Raw genomic sequence first — 16308 nt, forward strand, 5'->3', positions numbered from 1 at the left:
AAACACTCCGATAGCTTCCTTTCCTACCTCAACAGAGGGACAGTGGCAGAATGATACAGAAACCACGTGTAATATCCTTTTTTCTAAATAACATAAAAAAAGGAAAGTTCAGCAATACAGAGAAAATACTCTAGAAAATTAATTCCTGACTCTTCCCTCTCTCTCGATGTTGTAGGAAGGAGCTTGAGAGAGGAAAGAATTGGCAGTAATTCCCCAAGAAAGTGAACTAACCAACTCTATTAAATAAATAATTAAATATATAGTCATCCATCAGTATCTGCAGGGGATTTGTTCCAGGACTCCTCACAGATACCAAAATCTACAGATGCTCATGTCCCTTATGTAAAATGGCATAGTATGTGTATACAAAACTTCCTAGTTTTAAAACCTATTGTCTAACTGTAAGAGTTTAAAATAAAGGAATTTCTACATACCTTTTTCATAGTCAAACAACAGGTCAGATCATGATACACTACAGGCACAAAATCTTTTGAAAGATGTACATCAAATTCTACAAAGGCTGCACCCTGACAGAAATAAAAGAAACAAGTATTTGAAAAATATTATCTGGCCCACGATACATCTAAAACTATAAGAACATGAGAAATTTACTGTTCACCATAAAATTACAGACTTGTACACACAAAACTTCTTCATGAATTATTTAATGCTATACTTCAAGCTTTTCCTAAAAGGTAATTTCTTCTTTTAAAACAATTATAATTTCTTTTTTGCAATAGCACAGCAATTTTTTCCTGGCAAAATAATGGGTTCTGATCCTACTCGAACACACCCTGGGGCCCTTCTGTAGCAGTGGATAGCCTCCACCAGTGTCACCTCTGCTAATGCTATTAGCAGAAATGGCGCCTGGAGCATGGCCACCTCGCACCTCGTTGCCCCTACACACCTCAGATGGACAGGGGAACCTCAACGGTGAGGTGGGAACAAGAATAAGCTTCAGTCTCTTAGCTCTGCTCCTTGGTGCACTTGAGCAGTATACTTTACAACCTTTCTTAATAAAACCTCAATAATCATATTGAAGAGGAAACTATAACTTCTGCTGAAAAGAAAGAGAAAGCAGAAATGGGCAACAAGAATGATGCATATGCCAAATTTCCTAATAGAAGCCTAAACAGAAGAAAGGTGGACACAAATTAGACTTAAGTCAGATCCATCATGACATATGAATTAATCCAAATAAAGGCTGAGAACATAAACTGACATACAAATTTGTGCATTCACTAAAAGAAAGCCAGCTGGGATCAAAGAATACAAGGTTTGAGGATTCTGTAATGTGTCTATGGCCCAGAGAAGTGCTGTGTAAGAATGGATGGACACGTTTCCATCCCTTACCCTAGCTTTAGGTCAAGGAAGATGCTCAACTTTTCAGTACATATGGATCAGAGACTAGAACCAAAGGAGCCTACTTCCTCAATGACTTCTGAAGCAGGAAATAAGCTTAGCTCCTTCTGTTGTCAACAAGACGATGACACAAATCATTTTTACCAAAGAGAACAAACCCTATGTCCCCTAAATAGTTACAACGATTAAAAGAAATTATAGCTTCCCAGTTTAAAAGTTTTGTTTTTTTTTTTTAAAAAGATTATTTATTTTATTGATTGATTGATTGCTATGTTGGGTCTTCGTTTCTGTGCTAGGGCTTTCTCTAGTTGCGGCAAGCGGGGGCCACTCTTCATCGTGGTGCGCGGGCCTCTCACTATCGCGGCCTCTCTTGTTGCAGAGCACAGGCTCCAGATGCGCAGGCTCAGTAGTTGTGGCCCACGGGCCCAGTTGCTCCGCGACATGTGGGATCTTCCCAGACCAGGGCTCGAACCCATGTCCCCTGCATTAGCAGGCAGAATCTCAACCACTGCGCCACCAGGGAAGCCCTAAAAGTTTAATTTTACATGATCACCATCCTTTAGAAAGATAAATTTACTAAGACATAAAACTTGATCTCAAAATTCATGTGTAAAGGACTTCCCTGGCAGTCCAGTGGTTAAGACTCCGCGCGTCCATTGCAGGGGTGCGGGTTCAATCCCTGGTCAGGGAACTAATCCCGCATGCTGTGCAGTGCAGCCGAAAATTTTAAAAAAAGAAAAAATTTATGTGTGAGCAAGCTTTAAGAAATAAGCCAATAATAACCAAAATCTCTTCAAAGATGTCTTTAACATTAAATCAAACCAGCCTTTCATAACTAACATAAGATCCATAAGAGTACAAAGGGTTTCAACAGAAGAAAAGGGCTTAATGAAATCCTCTCTCAAAAAGCAGAGACCCTAAAAATTCTTTATTAGGGATCTTCATGTGTTGACAGCTAATAAAACCACGTTTAGATTACTTAGCTACAATGAACTAAAACTGGTTCCAAATAATGACCTACAGCACAACATACTCACAGATTTAATATCCTTTCAATACAAAGACAGAACTATTCACTATTAACATTTTTAAACATTAAAATAAATAATTATGATAATCAATCTAATATGTCATGAAATACAAAATGCATCATTATTTTATATACCACTAAGAGGGAGAAAAAACAACGCCAATCAAACCATGACAAGCTAAAACAGCTGTAAAACTATCTCAATTTTAGAGAGATTAAAATATGAAAAAAGTATGTCTTAGAATAGATGTTTGCTCATATAAGTGATAAAGTTAAACATCTGACAAATCAAATTTATTTGGTGAACTATTTTAAAAAAGGCTAAGTTTAAGGCATGTGGAGGACACTGGAAAAAAACCAAAATAAAATGAGATGTTCCTCCATTTTCCCCTTAGTTTAACTTGAGAACATGAGGCTTAACTTGAGGTATAGTGGAATGCAGGGGGAAATACGCAGGTTCTTGATTAAAAATGTCAAGTTTCAGGTGCTGAAAAAACTAAAAGCTAAAAAAAAAAAGGACTCACTCTGAATAATTATATAAAAGGAGTTAAGAAATTCAACATAATCAAGTTGGTATACAGGATGCAAACTGACAGACTTTAAAAAGTGTTACATAAAATCATATCAAATCCTTCTGTAAACATTATTTCCAAAGTGAGTATCTAAATGAGCATAGTAATTCAATTGATGAAATGCAGTGCTTAATGGGGAATGTTTTTCATGCCTCAAACACTTAAAATGATATCTCAAAAAAAAAAGGATGCTTAAAAAACAAATGGGACAAAATTAAACTTAAAAGCTTTTGTAAAGCAAAGCAAACCATCAACAAAATGAAAAGACAACCTACTGAATGGAAGAAAATATTTGCATGTGATTATGACTCATGAGGAGTTAATATCCAACATATATAAAAAGCTCATGCAACTCAACATCAAAAAAACAAACTACCCAAGTAAAAAACTGGCAGAAGAAATGAACTGACATTTTTCCAAAGAGGAAATGCAGATGGTCAACAGGCAGATGAAAAGATGCTCAGGGACTTCCCTGGTGATGCAGTGGATGAGACTCCGTGCTCCCAATGCAGGGGGCCCAGGTTCGATCCCTGGTCAGAGAACTAGATCCCACATGCATGCCACAACTAAGGAGCCTGCCTACTGCAACTAAGACCTGGTGCAACCAAATAAATAAATAAATAAATAAATAAATATTTTTTTTAAAAAAAAAGATGCTCAGCATCGCTAATCATTAGGGAAATGCAAATCAAAACTACAATGAGTTATTACCTCACAACTGTCAGAATGGCTATCATCAAAAAGAACACAAATACAAATGTTGGAAAGGATGTAAAGAAAAGGGAGCCCTCCTACACTGTTGATGGGAATGTAAACTGGTATAGCCACTGTGGCAAACAGTATGGAGGTTTTTCAAAAAATTAAAAAGAGAACTACTATATGATCCAGCAATTCCGCTCTGGAGTGTACAAAGAAAACAAAAACACTAATTCGAAAAGGCATATGCACTCCAATGTTCACAGCACATTAGTTACAACTACCAAGATATGGGAGCAACCTAAGTGAATGGATAAAGAAGGTATGTGTGTGCGTGTGTATACACACACACACACACACACACGATGGAATACTGCTCAACCATAAAAAAAGGATGACATTTTGCCATTTGTGATAACATGGATGGAGTTGGAGGGTATTATGCTAAGTGAAATAAGTCAGAGAAAGACAAATACTCTATGACATCACTTAGGTGGAATCTAAAGAACATAACAACTAGTGAATATAACAAAAAAGAAAGACTCACAGATACAGAGAACAAATTAGTGGTTACCAGTGGGGAGAGGGAAGGCGGGAGGAGGGGCAATAAAGGGGTAGGGGGTTAAGTGGTACAAACTATTACGCTTAAAATAAGCTAAAGGATATACTGTACAACACGGGGAATACAGCAAATATTTTATAATAACTATAAATGGAGAATAATCCTTAAAAATTGTGAATTACTATACTGTAGAGCTGTAATTTATATAATATACATCAACTATACTTCAAATTAATTAATTAATTAATTTTTAAGAGGATGCTTAGGATTCCATTGTTTTAACTCCAATCTTCACCATGAATCTAAATAAAAATGCCTAGAAATACTTTATCTTCTCTTAGGAATATATTCAGAAAAAGCATAAATATTCTCCCTTTTAACGTATTAATGCAGACTGAAGGAGGCTCTCCAGACCCACATTTCTCTACTTTTCTACCTTTGGACCACCAGTCCAAAGTTGTTTAAAGAAAGAGAGATTCACTTACATGACTAGCAGCATTTCTTAAAGAAGCGATAGTATTTTCTTGAACTTTAGCAAGCCTGAAAGAAAAGAAATATATAGAAATATAGTTATCATTACTATAGAAAAGATAAATTTAGTAAAGAAGTCAACTACATTTTCAACAATGGACATAGTACTTATTCTCTATTTTGAGGCTAACTTTGCCATCCCCAAAATAAGACTGTGACCATCACTTGGTTGGTGTGTGCATTCATTCCATAAATCAAGCTCTAACAATTTTAGGTATTTACAAGCTGAATACAGACATATCCTATACCACCCTATACCTCCCCAAGTGAGGTGACCGGTTAAGGAAAACAATCCTTTGCAATGGGCATGAAGTAGTGGAGAAACTTGCTCCCTGCATTGAAGCCTCAGGTGACTTGATACTGGCAGACCAGGGAAGGGTGGAAAAAGGCAGACACACCAACAGGGTGAAAGTATGGAAACTGTACTGAGAACAGGTGAGGAAACTAAGACCCTGAGAGAACAACATGCTGAAAGTCAGGACCACAACACAGACACACTGATGTCATCAGGCTGACTGCATCAAGCTCTCCCCTCCTGGCTTTCTAATTTTAATGTCTCTCATCAATTCAGCAGAATACTAAAAAGACTGACCAGAATCTTACAAGAGAGTTAGTCTCTAATTAATTTGAACTGGAAACCCCAATTACCAAATTACATTTAAATCCCAGGGTAAGAATTAAAAGGATCATTTGACCTTTTAGTTGGTCAAACCTATTTAACTTTATCAAGCATGAGCTACCAAATGCTAGTACTACTCAAATATTCAACCTACTGAGCCGTTGTTGTAGAATTCCCTGCACCTCGATGTCCAACATCCAATGGTATTCTTGGCTTCCAATACTTGGAAAATGAAGATTTCATGTCACAATTGTATCCTGGTAACGGCTTAATAATTATATAGTCAACTTTCATATGAAAAAAAGGGGGGAAGGGAAATAAAGACAATTAAAAAAAGGCTATGACGAGCTCAATTACACTTAAAACCCACTCAAAACAGCTTTATCAATCGATCAAATAGAAAGAAATCAAGTCAAAACGCATTCAAATTAAAGCTTCCAGAAAATTAGATATGACCTTATTGTTACTGTATTTGTCAATATTCTAAAACAACTTATTAATTTAATTCTTTACCATTCTCAAAAGCTCAATTTGAAACTAATTAAAATCCTAACTTAATCTGCTTATTTGTAAAGGGTCACCCTGCTTCTACAGGCTTACCTCTCACTTTGCCTATTGTTTTTCTGGAATTTCTGCTCATGATGGGAAGAGTAAGGATTCCAGCACTCTTCCCACTCTCTGCAATGGTGGATGATAAGAGGCATGCTGCACCCACATGTCCAGGAAGAGCATCGCCCTGAACTATGTGTTCACTGAGATCTTCCTGAAAAATGAGGTTAAGAATAACCCAAATTCTTTTACTTCAATATTTTCCATTTAAAGATCAAAAGACACCCTTTAAAATCAACTCAATCTATGGAGGAAGATCAGTAAGAAATACAACCAAATTTATATTCAGGTAATTTAGATAGCTTTGTTGTAATGAGTAACACATTTTCTTTTAGCATATAAAGATATTTAGTATATAGTATATTTAAGATTTTATGTGTTACTTTATTGATCAAAACTGTTGATTTGCACTTCTGATCCTCTAACATGTATTAGGTGAATATAAAGCTCAGACTGAAAGTTTTTAAGTACTTTTACATTCCAATACTAAGATACACCTGTAGTGACTTTTAATGTATACTTTATTCGTTAAAAATGCATCTACACAGATGACACAGAGGGGTAGGACACTGAATACTCAACTTCGAGATTATACAGCATATTTTATCCGCCTAGTCTATGAATAAATTTGTATTTCCAAAATTGCTAACCAAATGAAAGGGAAGTTAGGCTGCTCGAGAGATTATTAAGAGGTAGGTACTAAAAGAACAAGGAAATGTTCAACCAAAACCTCATATTTTTAGAATAAAAGTCTCACAGATCTTATTAATTAGGCAAGATCTAATTATAAGGTTATAACTTTATTATAAGTGTTACGTACTGGATTCTAATCCATCCTGAATTTTGCTATTTTAAGAAACAGTGGCTAGGTGCTACTGTTGGGCAAGGAATATTCCCTACTCTCAAAAAGCTAAACTCTAATCTAGTGGAAATGAGAGTGGAAACACCAAAGAGCCAGGACCTTAGGGGAGGACCCAGTGTTATTCGTGAGGAGCAGCTGAACAGCCCATAAGCAGAGAGCTCTAGTGTGAAGTGGCACAAGCAGCTCTGGAAAGTTGGCAGCACAGATTCTGAATAACCTGGCACAATTTTCATAGCAACTATTTTTTCCTACATATTTATAATATCAAGTAAAGTTGCAAAAATGGGTCCACTGTTAAAATGAATTCTTATAAAATGCTTCAATAAACCACAGACATCAGTCATAAAGGACTCAATCATGCTAGTTACATCAGTTTGCCACCAAGAGTTACACAGCCTGCCCTTACTTCTATCCTTGGAAGCTCCTCTGGATACAATTCATTTATATTTAGAATAGACACAGACATCAAGACATCTGGTCTTGATTTAAAACATCAATTCTGAATTCTGCAGCCTGTGGAATGAAAACCCCATTCACAGAAAGATAGACAAAATGAAAAGGCAGAGGACTACGTACCAGATGAAGGAACAAGATAAAAACCCCAGAAAAACAACTAAATGAAGTGGAGACAGGCAACCTTCCAGAAAAAGAATTCAGAAAAATGATAGTGAAGATGATCCAGGACCTCGGAAAAAGAATGGAGGCAAAGATCGAGAAGATGCAAGAAATGTTTAATAAAGACCTAGAGGAATTAAAGAGCAAACACCTAGAAGATTAAAGAACAAACAAACTGAGATGAACAATACAATAATTGAAATGAAAAATACACTAGAAGGAATCAATAGCAGAATAACTGAGGCAGAAGAATGGATAAGTGACCTGGAAGACAGAATGGTGGAATTCACTGCCACGGAACAAAATAAAGAAAAAAGAATGAAAAGAAATGAAGACAGCCTAAGAGTCCTCTGGGACAACATTAAATGCACCACCATTCGCATTATAGGGGTCCCAGAAAGGGAAGAGAGAAAGAAGGGACCCGAGAAAATATCTGAAGAGATTATAGTCGAAAATTATTGAAAACATCAATTCTGAAGTTCTCAATTATATTTTTAATAGTACCTGAATCTGTCAACTCTTGCGTTTTTAAAATCTGCTAACATGTATAGAGGAGTAAGCATCTAAAAAGTTGTATGAATGATGCATTTACACAAATTAAACTATGATAAAAATCAAAACATATGTAAAAATAAGCTCGTCTGCATTGTCTCTCACCCCCCTCAGTGAAATATACTCACCTCAAAAAAATCAAATATTAGTTCCAGGTTATCTGGTTCCATTGTCTGTATACTATACTCTGTCCAACGATCAGGCTGTAAACCATACCCACACTCTGGCTGTGAATGCCTGCACTTGAACTCATTGTCGCTTATTAAGGATATCTCCAGAGTATTGGACATTTTGTGAAGAACAGTGGGAGATACCCTATCATCGTCATCTTCCTCCAGACCCTCTAGTGTCAGCTTTACCCTACATAAAAGGAAAAAATAATGAAATGCAAAAAGTGAAAAAGAGGGAAAATCCATATAAATGTTACCAAAGCATTAAATTTAAAAATGCTCCTTGTATATGCTAAACCCTCAAATAAAAATATTACACAGACTACACATACTACAGGTTAAGGCATTAGTTATACTTTATAAAATAGTGATGTTTTATCTCCACACATTTCTGCAAAGTATTAAAATGAGATAAATGCTCATTATGCCTAAGGCTGTTTTCATTAATTCTTTAGGTTTTTTAAAATGAATCTAAAAGGACATCATTTACTATTATCCATTTATAATTGGCTATCTCAATTTCTTATGAGAAGTTTCACAAATATATATATAAAACAAGTACAAATTTGAACCATATTCTGTTAGTGTGCATTAAAAGACTGTTAGAGTTGGCAGTTGTAAATTTTTACATTTCCTCTTTCTTCTCCTCACCACAGTGAGTCCAGGTACTTTGTGAACAGTACATCATTAAAGAAAATTATTGTATTAAATATATATATTTGTATGTATTCATGGTTTTATGTGTACATATGTACCTTTTTAATGGAACAAATGAATAAAAAAATAAACCAAGAGTCTAAAACTCTTATAGACTCCACAGCAATGAAAACAAAAGACAAGTTACCCAGGCTATTGGGTCACAAAGACTAGTTTACTCCCAATGAGAAGCGATTAGTTGCACAGAGCACTTGTAATGCCAAACAGTCAACTCAATTCTAGAATATTTCTTGCACCAACTGGAATGTACATAGATTAAGCAACTCTAATACCAGTGATGTAGAAGCAACGTTATTGTACAGAATACAGCTGTGCTAGGAAAACTTTTCATTCTAGATTTAAATGAGATCCACTTAATAATACAAGTAACAGAACTGTATTAGTGAGGCCTGCTCTCTCCGAATGGCGTTGCTGCCTTCAACCACCGTGCAGACTTGCCTCACAGGCACACACTCTGAGACCTTCCAGAGGGGATATGAACACAGGTTATTCAATTAGTAATAATGTTCCATAATCATACTGTAAAACCAAAAGTAGCACCACTTTAATAATCCAAACAAAAATGATCATCTCTTCTCTCCAAACTCTTAGGAACAGTTCTGAACAACTGATTTACTGATTTTGTTGGTGGGCCTGAAGGAACAAACATTCTCTACCAGGACATATGAAAAGCGACCACAAGTGGATAGTAATGAACAAGCAAGGAAGGAATGGAAGATTAAAAATGGCTATTCTAGGGACTTCCCTGGTGGTCCAGTGGTTAAGATTCCACGCTCCCAATACAGGGGGCAGGGGTTCGATCCCTGGTCAGGGAACTAGAATCCCACATGCCGTAGCCAAAAAAAAAAAAAAAGGCTAATCTACAAATAGCAATGTGCATCTATCCCCCCCCCAAAAAAAATCAAGTTTAAAGGGATCTATGAAAGAATTTAGTTCTAAATGAACTAAATATTAAAGGTTTTACTCAAATAGCTATATAAATGTTATAGTCTATCATAAGTAACATTGCTTTCCAAGTTCTGGTGGAATCAAGCAAAAGAGAAACTTGTGTTGTTGAAAACGTGGTGGTAATGAGATAAAACATCATGTCTAGTGTTTTATTTAAAATGTAAATGCTGTTGCTAAGTTTTTAAAAGTCCTGATAAACTTGCAGATAAATTTTCTAGCCAAGGAAGGCTTAACCTATCAATAACATGAATTTGGGGGAAAAAAGATGGTCAAAACAAACATTGGTTTCTAGCTATGCACAATTATTTCAGTAGGAATCAGTCACTTAATTTGTAGAGCCCAACTAAGTATGGTTATAAAAATCTTCCAGTTTAAGCCTAAGCAATACAATAATACATACAAACACTCAATTACTATATAAACAAGAACAGTACAGGACTCAGTATGCATGTGCAATCCAATCAGAACCCCATTAATTATCTATTAATTTTTTTTTTTTGGCCATACCGTGGCATGCAGGATCTTAGTTCCCCAACCAAGGATCGAACCTGTTCTCCCTGCAGTGGAAGCAGAGTCCTAACCACTGGACTGCCAGGGAATTCCCTCTATTAATTTCTTAATTACAGTCAAAGAAAAAAAAAAATCCTAATAAGCCCAAACAACCAAGGCTTTATCTTCTACTGCTACCTTTATTTCAAGGTCTTATGCTAATAAAACACTTTACAGCGGTTAATACAATTTATTTGCTTCCTTTAACATGTAAATAAAATATTCAGTTATTTATGACTAACTGGTTAGAGAATCTTTGTGATCAAATGGATCTTGCAGATCAGCCACGTGGTCCAATTACCTAGGTTTTTCAGAAGCAAAGCAGAGGCCTAGAAAAGCTAATGAACAGAGGCAAGGTACACCCAAAACTCTTTACTCACAGAATAGCCAATGGAAAGGACTGTGAAGTGTTACCCACCCTTTCCCTTAGGTATTTTATGACTGGTATAGGTAAGTATTATAATATTTTCAGCAGTTATTGTAAAACATTTATGGATTTACAAACTGCAACATCATTATCAATTTTATTCTGAAGATAATAAGTATTACTATTAATTACTTCAGTTACTGAAAATGGCCCTTTCAACCCAGCCCTGACATTTTGTCAGAAAAAGCTGCATAACGTATCAAGACTTAGAACTCTCAGTCCCCAAGTTACAAAAATTCAAATGATAGGGCTGCCTCGGTCGTTGAGAAATCAGTTCACTCAAAGATATACATGGTGACATTACAGAAAAATTAAGTTACTTACTATTTTGTTATTTATACAAAGCTTGACATCTAAATCTTCGTAAGATTAAAATTAAACTAATCTGGAACTGCTATGGTAACTGTGACCTCTCCTTAACGAAAAAGTTTCTCGTTTTCAAGCCACCGGAAAATTTAGGACACTGAAGTATATTTCCAACAATCATTTTTCTCTGTTCATGCCATTCTCCCCTCATTTAGCACAAAATCACTTCGTTACGTCAATTTTAAAACAAAATATTTATTGCTACACTAAGAAATTTTAAATGGTAGAAACTACAAAGATACATAAGCCTAGAAATCATTTATCTAAGTAAAAACAAAATTTTCTGGTTTCCAATTTGGAGATTAAGACTAACATAAGTACATTTAACTGTAGCAATCTTCAGGCAGGGAAGCAGTTCACTCTCACAAGACACCGTATTTATTAGAAAATGTGACATTATCTGTAAGTGTGTTATTTTCTTAGTTTATACACATAAAGGTTATAACCAGATGGATCAGAAATCTACAGCATTAGTGAAAATAAATAGCCTAAGTAACAAATACACATGGTCATACCTAAATCTAGATTTTTTTAATTTTTTCTTGGTTATCGAGACAGGAGGTTTCTCAGAATAATGCAAACGTAATCTGATTTCAGTCTGACATGTCAGCCATCCAGAATCCAGAGTCTCAACACCATCTGGCAAAGTAAATATGAAGAACAGTAATTAATATACACATTTTTAAAGCCAATCCAATAAGTACAATATATATTGACAATTCTAGTTCACATTCATAGTTTAATATACTCAGGTTATCTATCACTGGTATTTCTCTCCAAAGCAAATATATAAGTAGTCTTGTCATTGAAAAAGAACTTTTATATCAAGTAGGGGGGAAAAGTTAAATGAACATTAACAACTAGCCAAACTTTAGCACTAAAGTAAATTAAAATACTTCTGTTGAATATATTATTGAAGTAATACAAATCTATCTCAGAAAGAATACATATTCCAAGACAGCTTCTAACCTAGCATTTGTTCCACTGGCAGTGGATCACTACTACACTTCCAAAGCTTCACATGAAATATTCAGCTGAAACTAGTTATTCCACTAGTGCTGGCAGTGGAGATACGAGGTGGTAATAACAAAACAAATGTATTCTCCATTTACATATTCTGCCATAGATAAACTGCATGATTGTGATAACACTGTTAGCACTGTTTAACTTGAAATTTCTTACTAACAAAGGTAACAACATTTTCATAAATACCAGGGAGCTGACAACTGTTTTGGGCCTAAGTTCTTCAGCAAGAGGACTTCCAAAAAAAAAAAAAAAAAATCAAGAAACTTTTCTCCTTAGGTATGATTTCATAACTATCAAATTTCATACATGAAGAGAAACCATTACCATCTCTTAATTTTAAACTGTTTTCAGAAATGGACAGAGTTGGAGAAATGGCTTTCTATCCTGAAGGCCAACTAAAGCTGAATTTAGGAAGATGACGACAACAGCAACAGATGACAAAAGAAATGCCATGCGTTTATAACCATGCATAGTAACTAACATATAATAGAAGGCTATAATGTCATCATCACAGTTGAAGAAATGAGAAAACAACTTCTCCATTACAAAAGCTCTCCAAAACATGTAGCATAAATTTTGTGTAGTCTCTAAAACACTAAATAAAACTATTTGAGTATGTTAGACTACCTTATGATGTGATATAAATAATCCCAACAAAATCAAGAAAAATAAGTTAAATTCCTGCCCAAATACTGCAAAAGCATGTACATTTCTAAAGTGGATAAACATATGTACTTAGTAAAACCACAACCAAAACATTCAGGCCCTATTCCTTCCTGTACTCAACAGGAATGCAAACTGGTTATGAGCAATTATCTCTGGTTCACAGTCAATGCAAGCACACATTCTGTCCACCCCCTTTACACCTTTTGACTCCTACAGTATAGTATCTAAAATGAAAATGCAGTTTAGCATGATAATGCTGATACACTGTGAGAATTCCAGTCATTGAAGAAACAACTTGAATCCTTTGGATAAAGTATTTACTGATGCAGAAAGTATATGAATGCATATTCCACTGTAAATTAATTGTTTAAATACTCAGCCATAATTACTAGAACATTCTGCTACTTAGTCTTGATTTTACTATAAATGCACATACAAACACAAAATGCACAAACATAGCTTATGAGTAACACTTCACACTTTAAATGTTGAGAACAATTAACATCATTTTCAAACATAGTAGTGTTAAGTGATGATATAGTAACAGTTAAGTATAATACTTTTAAATTAATTATATTAATTCATATACCTAAGGTCACCAGCCAAATAAAAACTAAAAAATAAATAAAATTTTAAAGCATAAGAATTATACTGGAGGGAATTCCCTGGCGGTCCAGCAGTTAGGACTCTGCACTTCCACTGCAGGGGGTGCGGGTTCAATCCCCCTGGTTCGGGAACTAAGATCCCACAAGCCATGTGGCATGGCCCAAAATAATAATAATAATAATAATTATACTGGAAACTATTATTTAACACAATGCATTTGTTTTTTGGATCTAGTCTTCTAGTCTCTATTTTCAATATCATACTGTCATATTTCCCTGTGCTGTTTCTAATGAAATGTAAGGTAACATCTCAACCATGTGAATAAAAATTTTCAAAACTCAGTCTCACTTACTGTGGATTCCAAATTGTCCATCGTCAATAATAATTTCACTTTCTAAAATTGAAGGAAAATAGAAAATCTAGTTAAAATTCATGATGTATATACAGAATGAACAATTGAGAAATTACCCACCTTAAGGATTTTTTTAAAAATTAATTTAGAATTTAAAAGCAGCCCAAAGTGAATAAGCATATTTATTGTAGCCCTCAATAAAGAAATCCCTTTTAAGGAGGCTATCAAACAGTAATGGTTCTTATATTCATGGTGATTATTCACAATGTTGTAAGGAAGAGAAAGAAAACTCCTCAGAGAGGTACTCTAGAGGCACTGGTACAAATGTTTATACCAACCAATGTATGAGACTGACAAGTTGCTGGACAACAATATCTCCTGGTTGATTTTTCAAACCAAAGGTCTTGGCACAATTAAAATGCTTATTCTTACGTAGTGCGTATTCTGAACTTACCTAAAATATAATGCTCCTCAAACCCCAACTATTCTCTATAGCCAGCTAAAAGCTTTTTAAACAGCATAAACTTACCTGTATATATAGAGCTATGAGGAATTATCAAAAAGTAAGTGTTTGCACATTGCCTCCTAACAGAAATTTCAACTAAATGAGAAAAGCTGTTAAGCCCCACCCTCTGAGTAAAATACTAATTATCTTCCCTGCTATTTCCTTTCCCAGTTTACTTTAAACATAAATCTGAATTTGTCAAAATAAGTGTGACAGTTCCCAATAAAGATTTTCTGGTATATTTCACGCAGCTGTTAAGTTCAGAAGTTATATTTTCCAAAAGTATAAAATACATTTATTAAAAAGACAAGAAACAAAATCATCCTTTCTCAAAATAAGAAAATATATTTAACTGCAAGATGCTTCAAAATGCAATTTTTAAAATATCCAATTCCTAATAATTTCCAACCTCAGTATGGCACTATTTTAATTCTAAAGTACACTACATAAAAATTCTAAATATACTATCAAAAATATATTACAAAAATGTATATACAAAAAGAAAATCCAATAAAGAGGACGGAATGAGATAGCTGTTTAAACGAGATGTGTCCTTGCTACATATAGGGTAAAGCAGAATCTCTCACTACTTTCTAATCTAAGCTAGTAACTAACAAGCCATTTATTCTTTAAATTCTAATTTTCTCTGGAAACTAAAATAGAGTTTTCAGCACACTAAGTCAATTTATAGATGAAACCAAGTAGGTAATTTAATGTATGTGAAAAGAACTTCAAATTTTAATCTCAGTATGGAAAAGGAAATTCAAAAATACTTGTATGAAGAGAAATGCCATTTTTAGGCACAAGAAAACTAAATAACGTTTAAACAAACAAACAAACAAAAATTATCTGAATAGCAACTTTAACACAGCCAGCAGGGTATTGGGGGAAAATGTCTGCTACAACCAAGAAATCTGAATTCATTCATACAAGTTTATTCAAGTATTTACTAGTTTAAAAAACACACACAAATAGAATAACTTATTCTATTACTATTCAAAGTTAAAAATGTAAGAATCATTGTTTTGGATTAATTCTTTCCTCAAATGTTCTAAGTTCTCTGAGCAAGTAATATCAAAGCCACGGATGGATGCTCAGTTAAATAAATGCTATTTTATAAACTTTTGTAAATACTCCAAATGTAAATATATATTCTACAATAAACCCATCTAATTCAAGAAATTAAAAATAACTAGGCAAGCATTTCTAATAAAGTTTATGAAGAAAGGCAATTAAGAACTGTTTAGTTTTGAAAGTAAGACCCATGATATGCTAAGTGAAACTTGTAGTACTGACAATGCATTGACCTTAAACTTTAAAATAAATATTTATTAAATCCCACTAAGCCATTGTGCAGCATATTAGTAACTTTATGCATATGCCTCAAACAGATGCAGTTAATGCCCATACCTAAAGGGGTTATTGATCGTGGTTGTAGATGAGTCTCCCACTTGTGAACTATGACTTGACATGGACCACCGATAGTCTGCAATTTAAAAGTTAAACGTCTGCAATAATTTCTTGTATCTTATTTTCTACCCATGACGCCATTAGATGTTTGTGGCCTAAGTCTTATACTAATTATGAAACCAAGAGATTCACCTTGTTAATATCAATATTATATGCGAAAAATCAGGAATGTACCAGGTCAAAAAACATGATAAATGCTGGAAGAAAATGAGGGTGAGGCAGTAAACAAAAATAAGATGAACTGGCACATAAAACCATTTTAAACCCATTCTTAAATCTTCCTACAATACTCAGTTTTAATCTTTAACTGATATTCTGTCGTAAGTTAAAGTTAACAGCAAATATACTTTATGTTTGGTATGTCGGAAGTCAATGAAGTATTACTGGAAGATTGAAGTAACTCCTCAAGTGTTTGGAAAAAGCCTAGACTCTCTGATAGTAGAAATACTGAGAACGAATACTTCAAGATCAATTATCACAAGTTACTCAAGGAACC

At 34.5% G+C, this 16308-nt stretch overlaps 1 protein-coding gene across 6 annotated transcripts in view; it reads right to left on the reverse strand.

Annotated features, from left to right (window-relative positions):
- Window positions 1–16308, reverse strand: part of GPCPD1 (glycerophosphocholine phosphodiesterase 1) — a 72005-nt gene that overhangs the window by 36530 nt on the left and 19167 nt on the right. For 4 of the 6 annotated variants that reach the window (XR_014255073.1, XR_014255074.1, XM_082431424.1 and 1 more), the window contains exons 5-12: window positions 15753–15828; window positions 13838–13879; window positions 11703–11826; window positions 8139–8370; window positions 5973–6135; window positions 5527–5659; window positions 4708–4762; window positions 435–527 (exon numbers count right to left, since the gene is read on the reverse strand). Coding sequence is in view for 4 of the 6 variants with exons in the window: in XM_082431424.1 (XP_082287550.1) it covers window positions 435–527; window positions 4708–4762; window positions 5527–5659; window positions 5973–6135; window positions 8139–8370; window positions 11703–11826; window positions 13838–13879; window positions 15753–15828 (918 nt within the window). In the remaining 2 variants the exon portion in view is untranslated. The remainder of the gene's footprint in view (window positions 1–434; window positions 528–4707; window positions 4763–5526; window positions 5660–5972; window positions 6136–8138; window positions 8371–11702; window positions 11827–13837; window positions 13880–15752; window positions 15829–16308) is intronic. The other 2 variants (XM_082431426.1, XM_082431427.1) reach the window with 1 other exon arrangement.

The sequence above is a fragment of the Balaenoptera physalus genome (assembly GCF_965194825.1).
Source record: "Balaenoptera physalus genome assembly, chromosome: 16".
NCBI lineage: Eukaryota > Metazoa > Chordata > Mammalia > Artiodactyla > Balaenopteridae > Balaenoptera > Balaenoptera physalus.